The 27,200-nt window shown below is 41.2% G+C and overlaps 1 protein-coding gene across 2 annotated transcripts; it reads right to left on the bottom strand.

Moving 5' to 3' along the window:
* Nucleotides 1-405: 405 nt before the first annotated feature.
* Nucleotides 406-27,141, bottom strand: MRPL21 (mitochondrial ribosomal protein L21). 2 transcript variants are annotated; one of them, XM_063117040.1, is made up of 7 exons: nt 27,060-27,141; nt 18,208-18,268; nt 7,632-7,717; nt 5,617-5,780; nt 3,815-3,867; nt 1,330-1,433; nt 406-579 (listed from the first exon to the last, which is right to left on the bottom strand). In XM_063117040.1, the coding sequence occupies exons 1-7, from the start codon at nt 27,124-27,126 to the stop codon at nt 515-517; spliced, it is 600 nt and encodes a 199-aa protein (XP_062973110.1). In that variant the 5' UTR covers nt 27,127-27,141; the 3' UTR covers nt 406-514. The 2 variants fall into 2 exon arrangements, with proteins under 2 accessions (XP_062973110.1, XP_062973109.1); XM_063117039.1 differs by lacking the exons at nt 406-579; nt 1,330-1,433; nt 3,815-3,867; nt 5,617-5,780; nt 7,632-7,717 and adding an exon at nt 12,410-15,736 and having other exon boundaries at nt 27,060-27,089.
* Between the last annotated feature and the right edge of the window lie 59 nt (nt 27,142-27,200).

Here is a 27,200-nt window from a genome sequence, read left to right as displayed (position 1 = left end):
CTAAATCAGACCTGCAAAACCTGTGATCATGCTGAACCTAGGAAACCAGCCATGTAAAGTGCCCTGCCAGGTGCTTAACCCTGTTCCAGGACTTATTGATCCAGGTGTGTCTGTGTGTGGCAGGAGGGGTTACAAGGCATTCAATTCTGGCCTGCATCTTTTCAACACCACTCTCAAGCAAATAACAGACCAAAGGAGACACAACTGGCAGACCAGAGGCCTCCTCCTGCACCACCACCACCCCATGCACCTCTACCCAAATATTTTCTGTAGGGTTGAGGTACCCATGAGAATAGTTTGAGGATAAGCAGGGTGGGGAGGACAGAAAAAAATTGCTTGTGTGACTTTGGATGTAGCTCATAGTCATCCAAATCAAGAATCACTATTTGAAGAAATAACAACAAGAACATCAACAACAATAATTTCTTTATTGACAGTAACAAAATGCAATAGAAACATTTTTAATTTTCATATTGCCCTACAGCTGTAATAACAAACCAAGTGCAACAATTCATCATGACAGAAAAGGAGCAATTTCAATGGTATTTATCCGGAGAACCGTTTGTGGCTGAATGACAACTGAAAGAGAATGGGAAAAGTACAAAATCAATGCAACAGCCTTAGAGTTGAATAACCATATATGTTAACACAAAGGGCCAAATATTGCTGTGATCCTGATTAAGGAGAAACGTGGTCAAATCTCTTCAAATTTTAATGCTACAGAATATATATCTGAAAAGATGTTTGCCTGCGGCACTATGGAGCAAGCAATCACTCAGGAAGAAGCTGCCTTGTTAGCATGCTAATCAAGGCTTGACTAAAGATGTTGTTTTAGCTTGTTAACATCTGGGGATTCATATGCAAGATGATATGGCTGGAAGGGAACAGCCACCTTTTATTGCCGCGAAAGCAGTGAAAACTGAACTAGAAAGGAATAATTTACAAAATGGTGAAAAGAAAGGGATTCCTATGAGTTGTAACTGTTGGTGCACCATCCTGGTTTTCCTGTCCCATGTCACGGTGCTCTTTCAACTTGGATCATAGGCCACCTCCAGTATCAGAGGCAGAATACCTCTGTATACCAGTTGCTAGGGAACATGAGTGGGAAGGTGCTATTGCGCTCAGATCTCCCAGGGGCCTCTGATTGGCCACCATGTGAAAAGTATGCTGGACTAGATGGCCTGCTGGTCTGATCCAGCAAGGGTTTTCTTATGTTCTTATTGTGCTCCTATACCACAATGTTTGTATAACATTAGCTTAAAACCAACACACCATTTTATATTCAGGGGACTGGAAGAGAGGGGCATAAGCATCTTTTTTTAATCTTACTTCTTTTCCTCTGGAAATGCCGCTTTCGATGGAAAACCATATTAATTTTGGGCCAAGATTCGGTCTTCTCGATAACAGTGGCCTCCACACGGACGAGGTCCTTTCTTTATAGTAAAGAGAGAGTGAGAGAGACAAACTAACAAGGTGCTTACATTCTCTCCTCATCAACAAGAAATTCCCTTCGAGCACCTTACCACTTATTTATTTACTGACTGTATATGCTGCCTTTCAGGGAGAAACCTCTCAAGGCAGTTTACACACACACACACACACACAAAAAAAACTGTATATCAAAAACAATTTAGAAAACAATTGAAAAATAGCAGGAGCTAAAATATCAAGCCAGTGAAATCTTTATTTAAAAGCCAAACTGATTTTTTAAAATGTTTCTCAGGTCTGATTTAAGGAAAAAGTAGAGAGAGAGATGATGGGTACCCCTCCCAAGGGAAGTAATTCTAAAGTTGAGGGGACACCACCAACAAGTTCCTGTCCCTGATACCTGCCAACCAGACCTCTTAATTTTATCAGTGTGGTGTTTGTTTGTTTAGAAATAAGAAGCCATCCAGGAGGAAATAGTAGCAAAAGCATTAGAAAACTTAGGTAAACATGAAAGGATATCAGGCACATGACAGAAGAGTGTGAGGTCATCAGCATAGAAATGATATTAGAAACAAAAAAAATAAACAACCAAAGCAACATATATAGGGTCAAAAAGAAGGGGAACTAAGACACAACCTTTGAGGAATGCTACCAATTAGAAGAAGAGAAGGGAGGGGTGAAGGAGCTGCACACATGGGCAAAAGGCTTGTACATATCACAGCTTAATAAGGTGACATGTGGTTGTCTAAATATGGCCAGAGGGTTAGAATCAAGGACCAAGTTTAAATACAAATTTGGGGTGGGGTAGGCAGGATTGAGGCTGAGAGCATGGCTTGCCTAAGGCCACCTAGTGAGTTTATGGCAGAGCCACAGTCTGAACCACAGACTTCCCAAGTCATAGCTCACAGTACAATCCTATGCCTGTTCACTCCCCATGGAGTTCAGTGGGACTCACTCCCAGGACAGGGATATAGGATTGCCTTTGTCTACAATCCTCCTCCTCAAAACATCCGAGAAGCAAAATTACAGTCTTCTTTGATAGAAGTGGAGTTTTGGAGGAAAATCAAACAGAACAGGGCACAATTAGGGAATGTTCGTGATTTAAATTATGGTGAGTTTTCTTAATTCCTTGTGATTTTTGGACTAACATAAGATTGAGTGTGAATCAAACCTTATGGCCCCTGAGGTTGGCAGCAGGGAGAAACTCTGAGCAAATATTAGCTTATGCCACCTGAAGTGTGATGGCTCGGTTAACGTTCAGAGCATACCAAAGTAGCAAGCAGCTCATATTTTGTTTAGTAGCGCTTTTGAGTAGAACCCTAACATGAAAGAACTTCCCGACACTGTTCCTTGATCTTTTGCTTCTCGCTCACAAAGGTGAAAGTTCTGCCTTGATTTGGAATGAATTCAGGTCCATAATAAATTTTGCTTCTGATCAGATTTTTAGGTCAAACTTGAAATAAAAATAGGAAATATGTCGGTCACTGGTTTACTGACCACAATAGGCCAGTTCAGATGGAACACCGGGAGCAGGGGGAGGAGGGATTAAGGAAGCACAGGGTTTGTTGACATCTGGACCAACTCAGGAAAAAACACTCACATAATCTGGAAACCAAACCCATGAAAGATGCTTTTACTTGTCATAAAGTCAGTGCCAGGTTGAGCAATGCAAAAGGCCACTCAGTCCAACCCTCCACCCAAAGGCAAGATCACATATCCACCAGCCCTACCACCTGCAGCCTCCCAATCTAGATCAGTGTATCACAAGCACAGAGCAGATTTACTGCGGATTACTCAAAAAGCAAAGTCCTTGTACAGAAGAAGGCAAAAGAAAGAAAAAAGCAGTCATGAAGGTTACAAACTGCCTCTTTTGTGCCAAATCTCTGCTGTTGTACATCACTGAATGGGTCTCAGTAGCCATTGTGATGGACCCGTTTAAGACAGCTTATGTCACTGGGAAGAGGACCCCAAAACATGGGGAAGAAATATACCATATGTCTCAGCTGCCCCATATAGCTGACAATTGTCTCTCCACCTTTACAAAAAACGGATATTCAGAGAAATGAATGAAAAATCACCCAGCAGAGCTGCAGCATAGGAGCCAAAGTGAAAGGTAACAGTCCTGCACCGACTTAGACCTTTCCTCTTTGCTTCTTAAGTGCAACTCTATGTTCTTTCAGCTTGTGATTATTATTCTTAGGCCTGTCTGAGTACGACATAGTTACTTAGGGCAATTATCTCCTTTTCTCTGTACATCATTCCTTCTGTGGTGTTTGAGTGATTTGGAGCCATGCCTTTCACAGGCACTTTGTGCTGTTTTTTTAGTACAGTGCACTTGTCCTGAAAACATGGCACTAAGACTGAATCATTCCAAACGATGCCTTACCCGAGAAGTGGCTTCCCCAGCAGTGTGAAGTTATCTGCACCAACCAACAATACCTGGGCAAGAGGAAACGATGCACATCCATCATCATAGCATTGTCACAATGACATCAGAATTTGGTCAAGGTATTTGGGGAAAATGCTGTTTCAATCTCTACTTTGGTTTTCCAGACACAGTTTACAGATGAATATGTAAGGCTAGCACAGTGGAGACATAGACCTGCTCAAGAAACACTATCTTTGATGAGAACTTTTGGCGCTGCCAGCTTCCTGCAAACACCTGATCTGTTTCGCACAAGGGCCCAGCAGATGCTTTACCCGAGTGGAGTTCCCAGTGATGCCTCTCCGAAATGGATTTCAGAGAAAGAGATTTGTGGGAAGCCGCTTTCAATTGCTAAATTATCTCATAAAGAAGTGGTTAACCAGAATACATGCACTGATTAGCAGAGTTTCCTGTTGTGGTGTCTTGTGGTATTTTATCTGCATCTTCGATTAACCAGGCTCTCTTTTAGTGTTAATAGTGGCTTACGTTGTATACTGAAGCATACCCCCATAATTATCACAGAAATGCTACCCATGCTTACAAATCAGAGCAGGTGTATATATCAACATATAAGTGCAGCATGCCTGAACTGCAACAGAGCCAACTGTTTAAAAGATTTTATTTATTTATTTATTTATTTATTTATTTATTTATTTATTTATTTAAACATTTATATCCTGCCATATTTCACAAGAATCTCAGGGCAGAGTACATACTATTTAGTAGCATGCTTGAAAGTAATATCTAAGAAAATGACACTGGCTGATTTGGTTTGAATTAGGCAAATAAATCATCTGTCTTCGAAATGGAAGTTTACAATACCTTTGAGATTTATGCTCCTCTAAAACACTATGAAATTGAAATCAAAGCCTAGCCAAAGCCAAAGCCAGGCAGGTATCTATGACTGGAATTCTTTTCTGGATTCAGAGAATTTATCATCAGCCACTCAGTAGGGAAGATACATGTGGATGGCTGGTCTTTAAGCAGCGCATTTCCTGTTACTGAAGATTTCAGCATCTCCTTTCAGTATCATAGAAAGGAGAAAGACTCAAGCTTATCCACTGTATTAATGTCTTAATGCAGGAGTGGGCAACTTTGGCGGGTCCAGGAGCTAATCCCTTCCCCACCACCCCAGTCCTGGAACCCACTGGGGCTGCACCCCTTCCTGCCACCATGGTTGCTGCTGCCATGCTGCTGAAATTTGGTGGCATCGTTGTGGCTGCAAAACCCCCCCCCCCATAATTTCCCCTTTAAAACAAGGTCTGCAGTGAGCTTCCCACACAACATGCTTTAAAACAAAAGAGCCCCTTTTCTCCTGCTGTGTTGTTGAAATCTGGTGGGAAACTGCTTTTTGTTTTGCTCTTGTACCACATAATTCTAGCGGCGGAGCAGTGGGAGCTGCGAAAGAAGCTGGAGGGGGCCGCATGTAGATTGCATCAGCCCAGACTGCTGTAAGGTGCTACTATGAAATGAAAAGAACAAGATGGAACCAGTCCAAAGATCTAATGATGTGGTATTTAAAACTGGGTCTGACATCTATCTAAAAATCCCATTATTATTCAGGTGATCCAACTCATTAAAATGTGAGGAAACGAATGAAATCTCTTTAATTAATATGTGGGGATAAAACAGCTGCTAATTCAAGAAGCAGCTGGACAACCATCTGTCAGGGATGCTTTAGGGTGGATTCCTGCATTGAGCAGGGGGTTGGACTCGATGGCCTTATCAGGCCCCTTCCCACTCTACTATTCTATAAAGCTTACCTTTTCCATTCGGATTCTGTCTCCACATTCAGCTGGTATGTGGTTCTCAATCAAAATCAAGTCTTCGTTGGTGACTTTCCACTGTCTGCTAGCAAAGTGAACAATGGCAAACAATCTTCCATATTGTCCAGTGGCAATTAGTTCATTCACTTGTTGTACAACCTCTGGATAAAAATGGATGCATTAGTGAACTAAGAATGGTTAGTGTTTGTACTGGCCCTTTTAGGTATAGGTTACACAATCTTTTTGGGTGAGTGCGTACATTTGTAGTGTTGAGAGTGTCATGGCACTCTCACAAAATGGTTGCCATGGCGGTAGCCTGAGCTACAAAACACAATTGTGCTCTTTTGAAACCAAATAAATATGGGAAAGGGGGGCAGAACTTCACTTTGCAGCATACCAGTGTTCCAACTGTTGTTGTTTTTTTTAAACATCTCAAGAAATGACATACAAGTCAGGAAGGGCAGGGAACCTGGTGGGCACCAGGAGAAGTGTCTGTGGGCGCACTGGAGCCCATCAGCTGGGGGATATTTGCCTTTTATCAAACAAATAGTTCTTTCGCAGCAATATAATGCCCATGCCGTGTTCATTATCATCCAACCACTACAAAAACTTAATCTAAATCTGAAGCTGCAATGAATTGTTCTGAAGATTACCTAAAGTTAAGCACAAAATGGCCACCTTTCATATATTCAGTGGCCACTCTGGTCTCCAGAGACTGGTCCTGGGCCCAAGAGTTTATTTTGTTGCCCAATGTCCTGGATAGTTAAGGTCTAGCATAGTTGCAGTCACCTTCTGTGATGAATGCCAGCATTAGGGAGTCCATGTTCTTAGGCATGCACTGTTTATCAAGCCAAAGCAAACCGAGGCGTAACATTCAAGTGTGAAATCTCATACACATGAACACAATTTTGGGAAAACCAGGGCATCAGCACATCATGGCTAAAATGTACCATTTGATACAGCAAACTGAGTACCTACTGAGTCATGAGTACTCCTAAGTGCTCAAGCTGCCATTTAAGCAGCAAGTGGGCACAGCGATACACAAATCCATTTGCTTGAATATCGAAACTCCTGCTTCCAGCTTAAATGTAAGCCCCCTTCAGCTGGTTAGCATGAACACAAGAAGGGCCTCTCATGCACAAGTGGCAGGCTAGCTCTGCCCCTTAGATACTGATGCACATCAGCTACCTCCCAGATGGTGCACAATTGGAGTCAGGCTGAAAAGAGCCCTGCACATATAGGGCTTTCTCCATGGAGATGCAAATCCTGATTGATCAGCAACGGTATAGAGGCATCAGGGCCCACGGGGTGCAGCGCAGACCTTGTTTTAGTTAGCAGGGGACGATGAAATCAGCTGACACCTCCCCATCCCCAGATGACCCTGTCCCCTCTGATTTTAGCTACAATCTTCCAAGTAGCTGGAGGGGGGATGGATTTCCCCAGGAACAATATATTGTTCCCTGTTGTAATGCAGAGTATTTGGGGATGGCTTAGCCTTGAATGGGCCATTAAGATGCATTAGCTTTAGAAATGGATCAACACAGCTGCCAGCATTTTTGGACTCTCCATGGGGGTGTGGCTATTGCGAAGGTGATGAATGCCTGTACTTCAGGTTTTACCACTACACCACTGTTGACCCGCGTTTGTATCCCCCATGGGGGATCCCTATTCACATACATCCCTACTCACATAGGGCCCACCTCAGACTAACAGTGATCATGTCAGCCAATGGGGCATGGCAAATCCACATGTCAACATCTAGGGGGATGAGGCTGCCCCGCTTGTGCAAGAGAGCTTTACCTTACTGACACTTTTGTCCCTTCCTTTATCTCTTGCTCCCATTTTTCCTATGCTAATGGTCTTTGTACATCTGTGCTACGTAGGCTTGAAACGGAAACAAACAAGGCACAATGAGAAAGGAATCAAATGGAAGCAAACACGCAAGACAGAAAGACAACAAAATGTCTTTCAGCTTTCAAAAGTACAGCTTTTGAGCAGCTACAGATATTAACCTCTGTGGTGCTGTGCCTCTTCTACTGCGTCGGGTAGTTTGATTTTAGGCCATGGGGGTGAAGACAAGGATGTTTTTGCAATGAACCTGTAAAATAATAAAAATATGCTGTTATAAATGTTACAACCAAGAACTCCAGCCAATAATAAAGTGCATTTTAATTATTGCCCATAAGGGTACAATCTTATGCATGTTTAGACAGAAAAAAGCCTACAATTCCCAGCTTTCCCCAGCCAGCATGGCTGGCTGGGGAATGCTGGGAGTTGTAGAATCCCTTTTCTGTCTAAAGTAAGATAGCATTGTGCCCTAATTAAGGGGGAAAGGGCTTTCCCTTGGAAACCATAAAATATAGAGGAATAGAGAACTGGAGTGCAAACTGGAGCCCTTGCCATCTTTTGCATTCATCTGTTTTTCAAAACTATTTCCTCCAGCTTTTTCTAAGTTCTCTCCTGTTACTGGGTTGGATTCAATATTGGTCATCCTCTAGCACAGGGGTGGAGCGTTTCAGGTTCCATGAGCCAAATGTAGCCCTCTTAAAGCTCCAAACTGGCCTTCTGGTATTCCCTTTTCCTGGCCACATCCCTTCCTGAAAAGCACTCTTTCCAGTCACCAGGAGATGCATACAGGAGACACTGGAGACAATCTTTTTGCTGGAAGAAACCCTTCTTTCTAATAAGTAGGAAATTGCTTGTTAAACCTTTGCAATATGCCAGATTTATAAGACTTTTAATATCAGTACATATGCATAGCCCCTGGTGGCATTGACTGAGTTCAGATGACACGATAACCAACAGTAAGTTAAATAGTCAATCGTTTGTTAAATAATCAATGGTTGGTTGTGTCATCTGTCAGGACTTTTTCACACCACGGTTGGTTATTGAGCTGAAATAACCAACATATGTAGAGCTGATTATTTGAACAACCGTTGGTCATCGTGTTGTGCGTCAGGCAGCGTTGACTATTTCGTCGCAGACAGCTTGTTATTTTCAGCGACAACAAAGTCCCCTGGCAAGAGCAACCAAAGTGCCAGCTGTTGCTCTAGTCCAGCAATGGCTGATGGGATACCAGTGGGAGGACTAAGGGGATGAGAGAGAGTGAGGGATGTGTCAAGTGTCAAACACACTGTTGTCTAATAGTCAACTCGATGCTGGCCTTAATCCACACCATGGTTGATTATAATCAAGTCCTGTGGGGAGGACCCCCTTGATAATCAACCGTGGAGTTGACTATTAACCCATCATTGACTATTGTTTTGTTCCAATGCACCCATTGTGTCAGAATCACAAGGTTTATTTAATGTCAATAGGCATAGGCCCCTGTGGCAATGTGTTTGTTTTGAAAATATGTCATCTCATTTGTATTTTACTATTAATGTTACAGCCCCCTGGAGAAGGCCTCAGTATAAGAAACAGACCGAAATGCTTCGGGCTTCTTGTGAATAAATTAGTTTGCATCCTGAGAATGTGTTCCTCTCCTTTGTGACCTCCTTCTGTTTTATACACTGAATAGCCAAAGCTCTCTGAGCAGTTCACAAAATAGAGCTTAAAAATATAAAATATAAGGACATTATAAAAATGTAACATAAAACCCTTTTTCCCCTTTAAAAACGACTAAGAAGCCTGTGAGAATAAAAAGGTCTTCACCTGCTGCTGAAAAGACCACAGTGTAGGCACCAGGCGAGCCTCTCTGGAGATGGCACGCCACGGCGCCTCTGCAGAACTGTCCCTCTCCTTAGTAGCCAATGTCTTCACTGCGTTTGGCAGGAGCATTCAGAAGAGGATCAGCAATAGGGAGCCCAGCCAATAGAGCCAGGGAACTCTTCTCTATAAAGCCAGAAAGAATATATTGGGGCCCCAAGTGAAGGGTAAGTTCGGTAGAAGAGGCTGTGATGAAAAGAGACCTGAGACATAGAGACCCAGAGCTTGTATTGGTGCAAAACTAGAGGCATCTTCTTTCCTAATGCTGGCGATACAAATGATCCAGCTGACAAAGTTTTGGTTCTGAAGCACATCTGAAGTGGTCAGCTACCTCCAGTATCAGGAGCAGTAAGCCCATATACATTAGTTGCTGGGGGAAATGGGTGGGAGGGTGCTGTTGTACCATGTCCTGCTTGTGGGTTCTTCGTCAACAGCTGATTGGCCACTATGAACAGAGTGCTAGACTAGATGGACCCTTGGTCTGATCCAGCATGGCACTTATGTTCTTATGACAATGATGCAAGTGTCCATGAAATGCTAAGGGAACTGGGAAATATGCTGGCAAATGGCAGTTGTGCTACAACTGTTTATTTATTTAAGCATTTTTATGCCGCCATTCAGCCAAAAAAGGCTCTCACGGCGGCTTACAAAAGTATTTCTTGACAGTCCCTGCCCACAGGCTTACAATCTAAAAGACATGACACAAAAGGAAAGAGGATTGGGAGGGAGGAGGAGGGGGGAAAGGAAAGCAAATTCAGGCACTATCTTAGTTGCAGAAGATCTCCAAATTAGGTGATCACATAGCTCAAATTTTGTAATGTGAATAAATCAAAGATTAAGGGAGAACTAGAACACTGGGGGACAAAAAGCCTCTAATTGCAGGGAGATGGAAATGTGAAAAGGTCCTGCCCCACATTTGAAACCCTCTCTTCTCTCCACACATGGGCACAATCTACTAGGGACGTTGCCTGTACAAGCGCACTGAAAAGATCTGTCACAATGTCCATTCATCTCCATGTTCTCTAAAAGTCCTATTAGTCAATGAAGTATGAGGTCATATTAGTCAATGAAGTATGAGGTCATATTAGTCAATGAAGTAAGACACACACTTCTCTCTTTCTGACAGAGAACTGAGAGTTCCTGGATATCTATGGGAACTGCAAGGTTCTAAACTGTATATTCTGTGTCACATGGCTCAGCCCTCCTGGGACTGAATACATCCAAAGGCAGGTTAGACGTTGCACGTTTGCATATTCCCCATATAATGTTCCTGCACATAAATCAAAAATAATACATGGGAGGCTAAACTACAATCCTTGTTCTTTACATGCTGTTTTTCCATGATCAAGCAGCTTTGTTCTGGGTAGCATTAAATGCTTCTCCCTCAACCCCAGCCTGGCACAATCATAGGAAGTCTGCATTAGGTGATTTATTTTTCATTCTGTAGATCAGTTTTAAGTTAATTGGAGTCAGGTGATATGTGAACTGGTTGTTCACAATGCTCTATAGCTGCTGGCATAGAGCACAACCTTGTGCTCACTGAAATTAACAAGTGCGTTGAACAATGCTTGCCATAACAAGTAAAATAGACCCAATGGGCTTGGGCTGAACATTTCAAAACAGTAATCGTTAATCAATTGTAATTCCCATGGGATTTTTGAATCGTTTATCCATTTGCACATGTAGAAAAATGGATTAGATCAGCTAAGCAAGAGAATGCAAAGTAGGGCAGCTAAAAAGTACCTCTGAATAAAGAGCTGTTGTATTGTATAGCTGCCTAGTAGGGATGCAGTAGGATCTTTGTGCCTTATAGGACTTAACTGTCTATCCTCTTAGGAGCCAGCAGCAAGTAAAAATGGGAAACTCAGTTCAGAGAGAGAGCATGGGCTTTCTTCTGGGTTCTTGATGGGAGGCAGGGCCTTGACACTGGATATAAAGCCGTTTGTGGAGCTGGCTGAGGAGGCAGAAGAGCTCCAGAACTGTACTGCAATGAATAATCTCTTGATGCTTTTTGGAGATAAGGCAGAGGGGACTCAAAATCCTAACGCTTCATAAAACTTTAGTCCACGCAGTGAAATTTTCTTGCCACCACCCAACAAAAGGAATGCTGCATCCCTATGACAACAGGAAGCCCAGTAACTTCCCCTAAGGGTACTCACCCCTAATAACCAACATTCATAGAAGCTGTCATATAACTGCTCAAGTCACCCATGCACCTGGCTGTCAATTTCCAAGCTGAATTAGCATCTCCAGCAGCAGGCTTTACTTTACCTACTAGAAATGCCAAAAATCCCAGTGCAGTGCCAATTTTGACAACACACATCTTCTGGAGATGCAATGCCTAGCAACAGACCCTATGCTGCTGACATAACTCAAGCAAGTGGAAGCTTACAGACACATTCCTTTCAATGCCCATCAGTGTCCTATTATCTGTGAGAGTGGATTCCGTCATGTTTGCAGGGTTTACAGAGCCTGTGTCCATATATTAAAAAAGAAATTCAACCTTAAGGGGTTTGGGACTATACTGCTTGGTTCTGTTAACTAGAAGTTTCAGAACTTACAAGGCACAAGAACCCAAGTATAAATGTTCTCTTTTGTCAGAGAGAGTAGGGAACACTACCCAAATAGTAGGAAACATAATCTGGGCAGGAGCCAATGGTGCCGTTGCATCTAGCAGGAATGACTGCTAGCGGTTGTGACAGCAACTGCAAACTAGCGTTTCTAGCTTCCCAAAGATAAATCCTACAAATAGTTAAAAAGGAAAGCTAGTAATGAAATAAATTATTAAAAAAGAAAAAGGGTCGTAGGGCAGCCAACATTAAGGAAATTGTTGAAAGTTGAAAAAGATTAAGAGCATGGCAAATCAATTATGCCCCTTTAAAAAAAATAGACTAGCGAGTCCTGAAATAACTTTATTTTCATCTGCTTTACAAGGTCATTGCTCACCAACACAGAACCACCACCAACATGAGCTATGCTTACATTAACAAACAGAAAACACAAGTAAGATCTGATATCCTTCAAAACTTCCTACTTTATTACGGAGCCAATATCACTTGCTCTAAAAAGAAATGTCCAAAAGTTAAAGTAAAATCTTTTATATCTAGCAACATTTATCAGAGATTTGTTGTGCTAATTCTCCTTGAGAAGTGGGAGAAATGAAAGCTAGCACAGAGTTGTTGCCTGTTCCATGCTTTATGGTACAATCTTACACATGTTTAGACAGAAAGAGTTGTTTAGACAACTCCCAGAATTCCCCAATCAGCATGGAACTGGCTCGGGAATGCTGGGAGTTATAGGATTTTTCTTCTTCTCAATATCCATAGGTCTGCACTCTTGTTAGTACATAAACAAGTATATAGTTTTATATAATAGGCTATAACACTATATGAGAGAGGGATTTGAATAGTCCCTGCTCAAACAATATGCAACAATCCATACAAACATGGCAATTGATTATGAATTCTGACTCACTAAATGTTCCTATATCCTAGTCTTGGTATCACGGCAGTTGCAGCCTATTATTTGCATGCAGTTTGTGCTACATTTCTGGCTTTCTCCAACTTGGAGATAGCTTTTTAGTTGCCAATAGACAATTCCAAACATTGTTTTGCTCGTCCGTTCTGTTTTCCCTTTCACTGCAAAAGACTCAAGAGTTATCCCCTGCAATAGGAGAGAGGTTGTGTAAGAGTCAAGATCACTGTGACACAAACAGTGTTGCTAAAACTCTTATGTAAAGGCTAGATTAGTGAAGTATCTTTTAGGCATGTTTCATGCAGCATAGGCCAACAGTAGTGAATGCTGTACCCCTACAGTCTGCACAGGATTTTTTTCCTCCTATAACCCTTATAAAAGAAACATTGATACATTCTACAACTCTTTCTAATAGGATAAAATGTAATATTGGTGAAGCGTACAAGGAACAAAGTGTAATTTGAAGTTTTTCATTAAAAATGTCTGTGCATACAGAATAGGCTAGTGACTCAAGCCATCAAAAAAAAAGTTTAATTATGCCATTTAGCACTCTATTTAACCTTTCAAAACTTTGGCGCTTGTCTGCATATGGCATTTTAGGGGAGAGTTCACGTACATTTGCACAGACTATTTGATCTTTATATTCCATGTTCAGGAAGAGGCTTCACTGTTCCACATGGCTGACACGGTGAGTGCTAGACCAGTGTGGGATGTTCAGCTTGCAGACTGCTACCCACAGTTGGCTCAATTGTAACAAAGCAACTTCAATTTTTTTCCGTTGTGCACTACAGTGCTGAACTAGAAACACAATGGCGCTGTGAACACACACACCAAGCTAAACTATGTAAATACACTAGTCCAAGCTGCAATATTATGAGACTTATACTATCCCAGCTAACTTAAGGTTAAGGCTTTATGGTGAGAGGGATCTGACTGTCTTAATCAGGGGTAGGCAACTTGTGGCCTTCTAGATGTTTTGGCCTACAACTTCCATCAGCCCTAGCCAGCATAGCCAATAAGAAGGGATGATGGGAGTTGTAGTCCAAAACATCTAGAGGGTCACAAGCTGGTTTATATGGAGAAAGAGTACCACTAACTCAGGAATAGGAAACCCACAAGATGCCTCTCCTGATCTAGATACACCATGGGCAGCATCCAATAGGGCCACTCTACCTCCACTGGTTCTATTGAACTTGCAGGGCCCACTTGTTAGAGACTCTAGACTATCAAACACCATATTCAACAAAGAATTAATGCACGCAATATTAGAAATGAGCTGCATTATTTTATAAATCTTGGTCCATTTGTGGACTCAGGAACTTTTGTCTTGCCTCTATCAACACAAAGGGAAGCTTGCCACTAGGATAACAATTTTCTCCAGAGAGTGGTTGGGTTTTAGTCCTTATGAGGTGAATTGTGGAACAATGGTGCAGGTTCTCCAGTTCCTTGTCACCTCTGGTTGTACCATCATGATCCTAATGGTCTACTCCTGAAGAAACAGTAAATATACTCTATATCTTCCTTTCTTCAGGCAAGAAACAAAACTGTGCAGAGGCCTTATTTTAAGTTCTTCCAAAGTAATGTAGCAATAGGCATATTTGTAACAGAAGAAGCTGTACTTCAAGCATCAGCAGACTTTGAAGAACTTGAGCTGAAAACATTCTTAAAGCAAAACAAAGTTCAGACAATACAACCTGACAATAGAAAAGCCAAGTGAAAAAACTCCCAATAGCTTGTCAGATTTAAGTCATATATGTACCCTATATTTCTTTTGAGGTTCACTGAAGATTATGAACAATGTATGAAAGCCTAAACTAGATTATTCTCAGGAGCACCCATGTCTTCATATATAAATCGGATGATACTGTTTGTGATTGAGTTTTTTCCTACAAGTTGGGCAAGAGCTAGCACTTCTAAGAGAATTATGGAGGCACTGATTGCAAAAAATGTGGCCACATTTTGTTGACACTATAAGCCGTCCACCGCTTATAATCTCTGCATAGCCATCCATGCAAATGGGACAACTCACAATGCCTGAGGCTCCTGAGCTTCCAAATCTCTCCTTTGCTAATTCTTTGGGCAACTTAGTGGCGGCAATTATATCACACACACTGTATTCACTGTTGTCTTCATCACTACATAATATACAGCTGTCAGATAATGGTCGGCTTCTTAATTCTTGATTTTGCCACTGTCTACTCTCTTCAATGCATACAAGAGAATCGTTATGTGTAAGATCAACTATGGAAGATTCAGAAGTGAGGTCTACTATTTCTTCGTCAACATGTCTATCAAGTTCAATTGGCTCTACTTCTGAGGTTACTGCAGCTGAAGCTGCCATTCTACTTTGGTTACGCACTTGTATAGAATGAGGCTTTTCTCCACAATGCTCCCTCTGAACCTCTTCCTGGTCCATTCCTTTGCTATCACTCAAGAGGGAAGATGTTTTCAGCAAAGTAAGCCCCACTTTAGGAAAGGAGCCAGCACTGGCACTTTGCAAAGATAAAGCCATGGTCGAAGTGGATGGCAAAGAGGAGGGGATACCGGTTTCAGAAGCCGCTCCTGAGGCCACGTCACCCAGACCACTATAAGATCTTGCTGGGGTGAGACCACCGCCCTTTTTGCTTTTCTTGGACTTGGTTCCATAACACTTCGCACTGCCTGAACTCATGGTATACAGAGAGAAGCAAGGTACAGGTTGCACAGAGTACTTGCTTTCCCCCTTATCTCCAAATGCTGTTCACTGCTTACTTCCCCTCTCAGTTCTGCAACTTGATGATTATGAAGGCTCTCTAAAGCAATGTTATGCTGGTGAGTCTTTTGAACACTGTAACTTTTGAGTGGTTGTCTCTTTATGCCAGGTGCTGAGAAGTTGGAAGTGAGTTCAAACTCTCGTGGTGAAGGGTTAGGGTGAGTTTCAGGTTACTCTTTAGAACTGCATTAAAGTAGGAAGAAACATGATTAGGCTGAGAGTTTTAGTTTTCTATTTTTCATCAAGAGAGTAGCAAAACCAGTATTATTAACAGGCATGAGACGGTTTCGACCATCATGTTGTAGCTCACTAAGCCAAAATAAGAATGAGATTCTGGCTGTGCACACAGCTTCTCCACCCCTCCCTTCATGTGAGTGAGTGAACAACCCAGAAAGTTTTCAATGAGCCATAGTTCCCCATTTTGTCTGAATGGGGAAACTATAGTTACCAACTTCAGAACAATCTAGAACAGTGGTTTCCAAAGTGGGGATTGCATAGGGGGGTGTTAAGAGGCAAGGGCGCAGCAGGGGGGCGCTAAGAGGCAAAGGGGCGGTGGGGGTCGCTCGAGGTGGTCTTTTCCAAGAAGCGCCTCTCCAGAAGGTCTTAAAACCCAGGAACATTTTTATGGGAGAAGGCAGTTTGGTCCCAAGCCATATAGGGGAAAAATCCACCCATGTATTAATACTGTTTAAGAAGAGTCCTTTTAACGATGAATTGAAATGTTTCAAAAGCACCAAAACACTAATGAAGAGACATACCCTGCTTGGTATGCCCTGCCACGCCGGCTGCAAAACAGAGGCGTTCACTCTCTTTTCCCTTCCTCCCTCAGCAAGCCTGCAGCGGGTGCTTCCCATTTAAAAGGGCCAATTGAGCTACAAAATGACATTGAGTTGAAGCCAAAGTTTAAGAAATCGTACCAGGAGATTTGGTTACAGAAGGAAATTTCTGATCACTATCCTGCACTATGGAGAGTGGTTCAGAAGCTCCTGGTTGCATTTCCAATATCATATTTGGTGGAATGTGGTTTTAGTGTGGTCTGCCTACTTCTCTCCAAGCAAAGAAATCGACTCCAGATTACTAAACGTGGTGATTTAAGACTCATGTTAAGTGACTTTAAACCAGACATTGGGAAACCGGTGTCACTTCATCAAGCCCATCCATCACATTAAGAATTTACAGAATAGTGAGGTACTCTACCCTAGTTACTAAATGTGATATCTAATATTCTTGCTAAATGACTACCAGACTTTGAAAAGATGATTATCACTGGATCAAGTTCATCAATAATGTTTAATTGAATAAACTAAAAAAATGTAAATGGATTTTGAATAAATATTCAATAAATTGTTACTGTTTTGAATTGTATTGTTATTATCTTCCTTAGTGGGTCGTTGAAAACCGCTATTCTGAATAATGATTTTTATAGGGTAGGGTAGGGGGCACTGGGCATGAGTTTGTGGAACCAAGGGGGCGGTTACCTGAAAAAGTTTGGGAACCACTGATCTCGAACATTAAACTGCAGCTTGATGTAGGTTCAATATCCTGGTTTAATGCAAAGCTGGTTCACCTAGTTTCCTGGTTCAGACAAAATGGAAAACCATGTTTAACTGAAGGCTTGTCTGTTGAATGGTTTGTCCATTCACTCACATGAAGGATAGGCATGCATGGCCAAAGGCTTATTAATAAGCTGAGATATGAGAGCCCAAATGCAGCCAGTGTATTCCATGCTCTTTTGAGTCTTATACAAGAGTCAAGAAATGGAAAAGGGGGAAATTCATGGAACTTAAGAATAGTTATGCGTCTTGTTTAAGAACCATTAAAGCTTATAGTCATATTGAGGCTGTTGGGAAATATTAAAAGTATTATATAGACTTGGTCTTACTTCTACTAGGTCCCATCTCCTAGGGTTGCCCTTGCAAAAAGCATTTTCAAATATCTGATGCACTCAACTTGTGTATCCAATCTTTGCAAACTACACAGCACTGGTGTACAACCTACACAAGTGATGTACAGTGCAGGTAAGCAAAAACATCACAGTGCAAGTGAAATAGTATGGATGCACCACCCTTGAAGAGATGCCTCCATAGAGTTTCCTAACATATGATAGCTCCTCTTTTTTATGTTGCTCTATCCTGCTTAGAATCCACAAAAACTGTAATAAACTATTAAACATATATGCTTTAAGGTATTTTTTTAAAAATAAAAATAAACCAAAAACCCAATAAAACGCCAAGGAACACCAAATAAAATAGGAATTGACAACAGACTTAAGACCATAAAACTTCCTAAAGCTCAAAGGCCTGGCAGAATAGAAAAGTTTAACTTGCTTCCCAACAAGCCTGCCCCGGAAATATAAAAATGGAAAAAAGTCTTCCACAATAAGGTTTGGGGAACAGTATTCACATTGTTTTGTGAACCGCCCAGGGAGCTTCGGCTATTGGGCGGTATAAAAACGCAATAAATAAGTAATAGCACCAATACAGCACCAATACAGAAGTTTCAGTGAAGGTTCATTATAAGTCACTTCACAGTATAATATTGTTGTAGTGCGACTCTGGGTGATACCAGTGTAAATCTATTCTTAAAAGAAAAACAAAGGAAGTTAGAATCCTAGAGGGAAAAGCAAGCACACTTTTGGAATAAACTGATCTTACCCTTGCTTTGATGAGGTGTTTCGTGAACTCTGACTTTGAGCTGTAGGCCACAACAGAGAAGCTAAAAGAGAAAGACAGGAAAATTAGAAACAAGGAGTCACTCTCGAACCGTGCTGTTTTGATAGGCAACCAAGCTGTGCCAATTCCAGAATTAATGGGAATGGCACAATGCTGAAAGAGAAGTAGGATGAGATCTTAAAATTAAAGACCTTAAATTAAAGATTAAATTAAAGACCTTAATTTTGCATAACAGCAAAAATATTAACAAGCATCAAAATTAAGCTCAAAGGGTCTCTGTAGACCTTCTGGTATTCCAGAACTGGTAAAAGGGAGCTGGGCTTAACATCTTGCAGGGATTGGGGTTTGGCTCTAACAATCTACTGTTTCAACATTTCTGGTTTAAATGAGCTGAAGGTTAAAAATAGTTTAAACAGAAATCCTTTTCTAAATCTACTGCAGAGAACAAGCAAAGGAAATAATGAGAACAGGGTAAAAATTAACATTAACTTGATCAAATAAGTGGCAAGATTAGTGAAAATCCCTTCTTGGACAGTTATTCCTAATATCTTATTAGTTTAATCACATTTTGGCAGTCACAGTACTGGACTGACTTTCCTTGCAAGGAAGGACAACCTGAACACAGTAATCTTATATATACAGTTCAAAGTTGGGAGTTAGTTGGTCATTCCTTTTTGACCGTCTTCCCCTTGACTGATTCTCATGAAACACACTTCATTGGAAAGCTCTTGACATGAATAACAATAGTTTTAACTATAATTCAAAGTCAGGAGCTTATGTCCATAAAGCCTTTAAAAAAAAGAGAATTAGACTATGTTGTATGACCATACACTATGAAGTTTTATTTTTAATATAAAAAATGTCAAGTATAGTTAAACATAATTAATTGCAAATTGGAGCAAAATGAAATATGAATACAAAAAGTCTCTGTACACCTTTAAAAACACAGGTGCAGACCAAAGTACAATTATATGTCAGTAACTTATGGCCCGTAAACAAATCATGAAGGATTAAGTGACACCTACAGTTAAAAATAATCTACCCAAAGTTTAGTTAAACATTTCATTAGATTGATATTTCACCATAAACTGTGTTCATGGGTAACCAATTGGCTATTAAATGATAAAGAAACACCTACCACTTTAAGGCCAGAGTTAAGGCTGTCTCATTTTGGCTCAAGCTCCTCAAAGCCAGGAAATTGGAAGCTTAGGCTGACGCCATAACAGATATGCCTGGTGGTCAGTAATTATGTCGTGCAATGTTAGAAATTGTGTTTGCTTACAATTATTCACCACGCACTCACACTTTTTCTTGACTTTTCTGGCCCAAATCTAGATAGGCGAATATGGAGTGCCTGAGACCAGCAAAGATGCTCCATGTTGTCCTGGCCCTGTATTGCTTTATGAAGCATCTGAACCTTACTGTACTGTTATAGGAATCCTCCTGTGAATTTACCCATGCTTGTCTGTTGATTATAAGCAAGGACAATGTGACATTCCACATCATCATCACTGATCTCACGGCACGTCTGTTAATGCATCAGCCTTCCAATTTCCTGGCTTTGTAGAGCTTGAGCCAACATGAAATAGCTTTAACTCTGGTCTGAGAAGTCCAAAAATCTGAATCTAATGGAAATGCTGGACTAATGCTAAGAATTAGGGGAAGAGCTTACAGACTTAAAACCACAATGTTAACCTTGCTTACTCTGATCTCAATGGTACTTCCAGATAAAATGCGCTTCAGACTGCATTTAAGGAGCTGGTTCTAGACAGTAAACTAATACCCAAACATTTTTTTTTGTATTGTCTCATTCTGAATTCCAATATCAATATAAACACTCCCAGTATGGGAGTCCTGCAAATAGCACTAGGCCAATTAGTTGCCAAATTTATAATATAACTAGCTGTACCCTGCCACGCGTTGCTGTGGCTCAGTCTGGTTAAATTGAAAAGAAAGAAAAGACAAAGCGGATGTTTCTAATATGTTTAATTTCACAATGCTTGTGGAAATACAATATTTTTAGTTGTTCCATTGTCTGTGTAGATACAGAGATTGTCTGGTTTGCCGATTCTAGAACACGCAACATATAATTGTCCATGTGAGAAGCAATCTGTGTCTAGATCTAAACCGCACAATTCTAAAGATTGGCCCTGAGTTTTGTTGATGGTGACTGCAAACGCCAATCGAATTGGGAATTGCAATATCTTAAATTGAAATGGCATATCTGTTGGAATCATAGGAATGCGAGGAATGAGGACATCTTCACCTTTGAAAGGTCCTGTCAAGATTGTTGCTTCTATGACCTATAAGAGCAAATAGGAGAGAACATGCAAATAGGAGAGGAGGCAGAGGCAGTGGATTGGCCTACTGTTTGGTTTTTAAAAAAGGATGTTTTTACGGTGAGGAGGTTAGTGGAAACTCCTGGCAGTTACCTTTCTTCAGAACGTGTAACTGTCACAGGTGTGACATTCATATTCACTCAGCCAATTGTGAGAGAACATGCAAATAGGAGAGGAGGCAGAGGCAGTGGATTGGCCTATTGGTTGGCGATGTCACAATGACCTATAAGAGCAAATAGGAGAGAACATGCAAATAGGAGAGAAGGCAGAGGCAGTGGATTGGCTTACTGGTTGGCGACGTCACAATGACCTATAAGAGTAAATAGGAGAGAACATGCAAATAGGAGAGGAGGCAGAGGCAGTGGATTGGCCTACTGTTTGGTTTTTTAAAAAGGATGTTTTTACGGTGAGGAGGTTAGTGGAAACTCCTGACAGTTACCTTTCTTCAGAATTTATTTATTTATTTATTTATTACATTTCTATACCGCCCAATAGCCGGAGCTCTCTGGGCGGTTCACAAAAAAGAATGTGTAACTGTCACAGGTGTGACATCTATGTTCACTCAGCCAATTGTGAGAGAACATGCAAATAGGAGAGGAGGCAGAGGCATGTCCGGGAAAGCTGCCAATAGACCAGCTAATTGAACAGAGATACAGACGTGGGCAGCGTGCCCAGACAAACTCCAAGAATTCAGCCACAAACTCAGCAACACACGGTGGAGTTTGTCTTTATCTGTGCTATGGAATAACACAGTTAACTCTTTAATGTCAGAGTATAAGACGTTTTAAACATAAGCAAAGTCCAGTTCAGTTCCAAAAGTCAAGGGCTTACGAGAGGTAGAGAGAGTCCAAAAAGCAATCCAGAGGTCCGGGGATAGGAGCAGGTCACAAATTCCAAGCCGGTCCAAAGTTCAATCAGGATACAAGGTCAACACAAGCCGAAACAGGAATCAAGAGCTTTCGCCAGGATGCTCAGTTAATCTCTGGCAAGTTCCTGTTGCTTCCCAGCTCTCTAAATACCCCTCCCTGGCAGCTACAGGTGTTCCCTATTGAGTTGGCGTCTAGTATAAATACGCAGAGATCTGCGCCGGGCCTCCTTTTCCGCCCTATGATGTCTAAACAACTGTGCAGGTAAGTTTGTTGTTTCTCCCTCTGTGTCTTCTGAATTGGCCAAGCTCCCTGCTGGTTTAATCACCAGCACACTGGTACTTGGCTCTGCTTCCCCTTCATTCTCTGAGTTGGCCCCACTCCCAGCTGGCACCAGTTCAGCAGCCGTGACACTAGCCTCTGCCTGTAAAGGTTCTGTTTCCTCCTCCTCTGAGTCCATCCCCAGCAACTCCTCAGAGGGCCTAACAAGGCAGTGGATTGGCCTACTGGTTGGCGATGTCACAATGACCTATAAGAGCAAATAGGAGAGAAGATGCAAATAGGAGAGAACATGCAAATAGGAGAGAAGGCAGAGGCAGTGGATTGGCCTACTGGTTGGCGATGTCACAATGACCTATAAGAGCAAATAGGAGAGAACATGCAAATAGGAGAGGAGGCAGAGGCAGTGGATTGGCCTACTGGTTGGCGATGTCACAATGATCAGCAGGATCATTTTTAGGAGGCCTATTTCTTCGATTTTAAGACAAACTTTTGACCCCATATAGAACATAGTTACATAACAATGCTCAGTCTGGTTAAATTGAAAAGAAAGAAAAGACAAAGCAGATGTTTCTAATATGTTTAATTTCACAATGCTTGTGGATATACAATATTTTAGTTGTTCCATTGTCTGTGTAGATATAGAGATTGTCTGGTTTGCCGACTCTAGAACACGCAACATATAATTGTCCATGTGAGAAGCAATCTGTGTCTAGATCTAAACCGCACAATTCTAAAGATTGGCCCTGAGCTTTGTTGATGGTGATTGCAAACGCCAATCGAATGGGGAATTGCAATCTCTTAAATTGAAATGGCATATCTGTTGGAATCATAGGAATGCGAGGAATGAGGACATCTTTACCTTTGAAAGGTCCTGTCAAGATTGATCTCCGACTATAACAATTGCCACTTCGTCTATAGTTGGAGCATTGAATCTTCGCACATGTTCTCCAGCAGGCGTTTTGTCAGCATGAATAACAATCTTGTGTGTATCAGATGGCATCATGTCAATTGCTGTTTTGAACAAATGTACTAAATTGTTTTTTTCGTGAAGTAGCTGTTGCAGTTTTGAAACAACGGACCTTTTTATGCCGGTATAAATTCCGCAGCGTGCATTCAATTCATCATTGCCATCACCAATGAAATACATTTGTAGGAATTTATGTTGACTATCTTGAAATGGAAGGAAGGAGCCGGCTTTATGATAAATTTGTCCTTTGACTTTGAAAGTTGGCATAAATGGAGCTGTGATGATTTCTGCACTGAACGACATCATTTGGAAGCATGAGTTGTATTTCCTGATGTTAGATAGGAAATGCTTTGATTCTGCGGTATATCCGGCAAGCAAAGTTTGTAATGGCTCTGGTGGTTCTCCAAGTTGAGGCAGTTTAATTTTTCCAGCAGTGCAACACATTCCTTTTGTTTCTCCATTAAATTTAAGAGCATTGCAATAAGGACACACTTCAGTCACAGTGCCGATGAGAACATGCCGCCTCAAACTATAATCATCAGCTGGGTTGTACCGGAATGCAAGGCGATTGTAATCGTGTGATTGTTTACCACAGAGTCGTGTTTGATGCTGATGTGCTGTTTCTTGTTGACGTCTTTCAGTCACTCTCAGCCTGTCGCGTTCATTCTGTTGAGAACAAAGCAGATCTGAAGCTATAGAACGCGATTGCCGTGCTCGCAACCGTGCATCCTCAAGTCTGGCTGAACGTTGCTTGGCTGGTTCCTCGGCACGTATTTGAGGCATTCTTTTTCTTTTTTTCTCATTTGCTGATGCCCGTTCTTCCTCAGTCTGATTTGCAATTTCTCGTCGCAGTGCTTCCGCTCCGCGAGTACGACGACCTAAGTGTGATCTTCTGCGAGGCATTATTTGGATGAAGCAAAGCAAATTGTTTGGTTTTTAAAAAAGGATGTTTTTACAGTGAGAGGGTTAGCGGAAACTCCTGGCAGTTACCTTTCTTCAGAACGTGTAACTGTCACAGGTGTGACATCTATATTCACTCAGCCAATTGTGAGAAAACATGCAAATAGGAGAGGAGTCAGAGGCAGCGGATTGGCCTACTGGTTGGCGATGTCACAATGATCAGCAGGACTGGTTTTGAGGAGGCCTATTTCTTCAATTTTAAGACAAACCTTTGACCCCATATAGAACATAGTTACATAACAACGCTCGCATATTCGAATGCAACGTTGTGTCAAAATTTCAAAGCAATCGGTGAAGAACTTTCGGAGATATAACGTCTGTTTCGAACGGACATTTACATTTTTATTTATATAGAAGATTATTCAAAAGTATATTTAAGCCAATTGGTTTACATATGTACATAATCCATCAGAGTTTCAAAACAACTATATCAGTTATAACTGATTTAGTTGTTTTCAAATTCTGATGAATTGTGTACATATGTAAACCAACTGGCACAATTTTACTTGTGTCACTTCATCACATTAAGAATTTACAGAATAGTGAGGTACTCTACCCTAGTTACTAAATGTGATATCTAATATTCTTGCTAAATGACTATCAGACTTTGAAAATATGATTATCACTGGATCAAGTTCATCAATAATGTTTAATTGAATAAACTAAAAAAATGTAAATGGATTTTGAATAAATATTCAATTAATTGTTACTGTTTTGAATTGTATTGTTATTATCTTCCTTAGTGGCTTGCTGAAAACCGCTATTCTGAATAATGATTTTTATAGGGTAGGGTAGGGGGCACTGGGCATGAGTTTGTGGAACCAAGGGGGCGGTTACCTGAAAAAGTTTGGGAACCACTGATCTCGAACATTAAACTGCAGCTTGATGTAGGTTCAATATCCTGGTTTAATGCAAAGCTGGTTCACCTAGTTTCCTGGTTCAGACAAAATGGAAAACCATGTTTAACTGAAGGCTTGTCTGTTGAATGGTTTGTCCATTCACTCACATGAAGGACAGGCATGCATGGCCAAAGGCTTATTAAGCTGAGATATGAGTGCCCAAATGCAGCCAGTGTATTCCATGCTCTTTTGAGTCTTATACAAGAGTCAAGAAATGGAAAAGGGGGAAATTCACGGAACTTAAGAATAATTATGCCTCTTGTTTAAGAACCATTAAAGCTTATAGTCATATTGAGGCTGTTGGGAAATATTAAAAGTATTATATAGACTTGGTCTTACTTCTACTAGGTCCCATCTCCTAGGGTTGCCCTTGCAAAAAGCATTTTCAAATATCTGATGCACTCAACCTGTGTATCCAATCTTTGCAAACTACACAGCACTGGTGTACAACCTACACAAGTGATGTACAGTGCAGGTAAGCAAAAACATCACAGTGCAAGTGAAATAGTATGGATGCACCACCCTTGAAGAGATGCCTCCATAGAGTTTCCTAACATATGATAGCTCCTCTTTTTTATGTTGGTCTATCCTGCTTAGAATCCACAAATTTGGCAACTAATTGGCCTAGTGCTATTTTGTAGGTCTCTTACACTAGGAGTGTTCATATTGATATTGTTATGGGCGAACTTGCCCTTTTCTCACTAGGTTTCACTCTACTCCAATATTTGCCCCTAAGAAATACAGCAGGTTTGCAATGGAAACAACATTTATGTTAGAACCACTTAGGGAGCTTCGGCTATTGGGCGGTATAAAAACGCAATAAATAAATAAAATAAATAGTAAGTATTTCTACTGGGTAATAAACAAGGGTACTATGTTATAAACTCCAGCTTGTCTAAAAATAGGAAAAGGAATGACATCTGTGATATTCAGTTTCCCATGGCTACACCATAGACTCTTCCATTTCTATCAACCACCACATTTAACACAATTATTTATCTATGCAAGATGTTTCCAATAGTAGTAATAGTAGTAGTAGTAGTAATGCTAAGTTATTTGAAGAAGCACAGACAGCAAGGTCTACTTCAACTATTTATTTTATTTATTTATTTAAAATATTTATATCCCGCCCTATATCACTAAGATCTCAGGGCGGCGTACAGATAATGAGAAACATTACTATTAATATTTTCTTCCTTCCCCTACAGCATAGGTTAACAGAACACTTTTGTTTACAAAATATGGAGTTTTGGGAGGCTAGGATGTATTGCAGTCATAGCACCTCTTTGTAGTCATAAAATGAGCTATGAAACATTTCAAAAGAACAAAAAGTGGAATATTTTAAAACACATCCAGTGAAAATTTAAAAACCAGCAACTTCTTTTCAGAGACAGGCAAGAATCAATGAACTTACCTTGTTACTTAAAGCCAGATTCCCCCATGTATCTGTCTTATAGAACAGGAATTGCATGGTTGTTGTGAGCAACAGTGAAGTCACAATGCTCCAGCCAACACAACATAAAAAGAGAATTTAAAACATGCACTGGAGCTGCAGTGAGCAGACTTCAGGCTTGTTGGATTTTTTAATATTTTTTTTACTAGAACCCCAAGATCCACCAACCACAGCCAGTTGCAAATGGCACACTTAGAATTAAAGAACACAACACCTCTGAGAACATGCTGAGCCTAGATATTTATTTTCAGTACCAGAACTGAACTCAGCTCACAGACCTTTCCACACAAACTCCCCACATCTCATTACCTGAAACGTTCATTTCAGCAGTAGAGTTTAGGGTGGTGGAGTTATTTTGTTGTTGCTATTGCTAAACAACTGGAAATCAGAAATCCCTACCATTTAAGACAAATCACTCAGATCTACCAGTCGACCCTGATCTACCTTCTGCCCACACCTGCATTGGAGCATGCCTGTAGACATAAGCCAAGGAAGTTGAGGAAACAAAGGACCAGGCAGTATAGATGAAGGTAATGGGGGTGGGGTGGGGTATAGATACAGGCCGGTGTGCATGTTTGTGCACACGTGTAAAGAATAAGAACAAAACTACTTTATTAATATATACAGGTTTAAGAAATATCAAAAGTTAGGCTACTAGACTTCCTTCCTTCTAGAAAAAGGTTTCCAAAGGAAATGAGAACTAAATATAGGTTACGGGGGCTTGAGACTTAAAACGGGGATGGGATATGTGTGGCCCTCCAGAAGTTGTTGGACTGCAACTGCTATCATCCTTCACCATTGGCTATGCTGGCTACTGCTGATGGGAGTTACAGTTCCAACCGCATCTAGAGAACCACACGTTCCCCAGCCCCGACTTAACAGTTGCTAATGGAACAGACTGGATAAGAACGTGGAGGAAACGTAGATATGACGCAGAGAGTGCAAATTAAGAGAGTAAAGCAGAAGCATGTTAACAAGAAAGCGGAGAAATAATAGGAACAGGTTACCGCTCCCCACCCCACGAATAGGTCGCTAAACTGGAAAAAAACAAACAAGAAAACCCCTCACCTGTTCGCGCACCGACGCGACTCAGAAGACGCCCGTAGGTCACTGAAGACGCTGCTGCCACAGCCATACTTTCTTTTTTCCTTACTGCCCTAACGGAACCGGAAATATAGCACCGGGGGGACGGGGCAGCGTCGCACTGGG

This window comes from Elgaria multicarinata, chromosome 2, assembly GCF_023053635.1.
Source record: "Elgaria multicarinata webbii isolate HBS135686 ecotype San Diego chromosome 2, rElgMul1.1.pri, whole genome shotgun sequence".
Lineage (NCBI taxonomy): Eukaryota > Metazoa > Chordata > Lepidosauria > Squamata > Anguidae > Elgaria > Elgaria multicarinata.
This window is presented reverse-complemented; position numbering and strand designations above follow the sequence as displayed.

What these genes read in the sequence shown, in the direction of transcription:
- MRPL21 (XM_063117039.1), bottom strand. Translation starts at nt 15,472, where the DNA reads ATGAGTTCAGGCAGTGCGAAGTGTTATGGAACCAAGTCCAAGAAAAGC.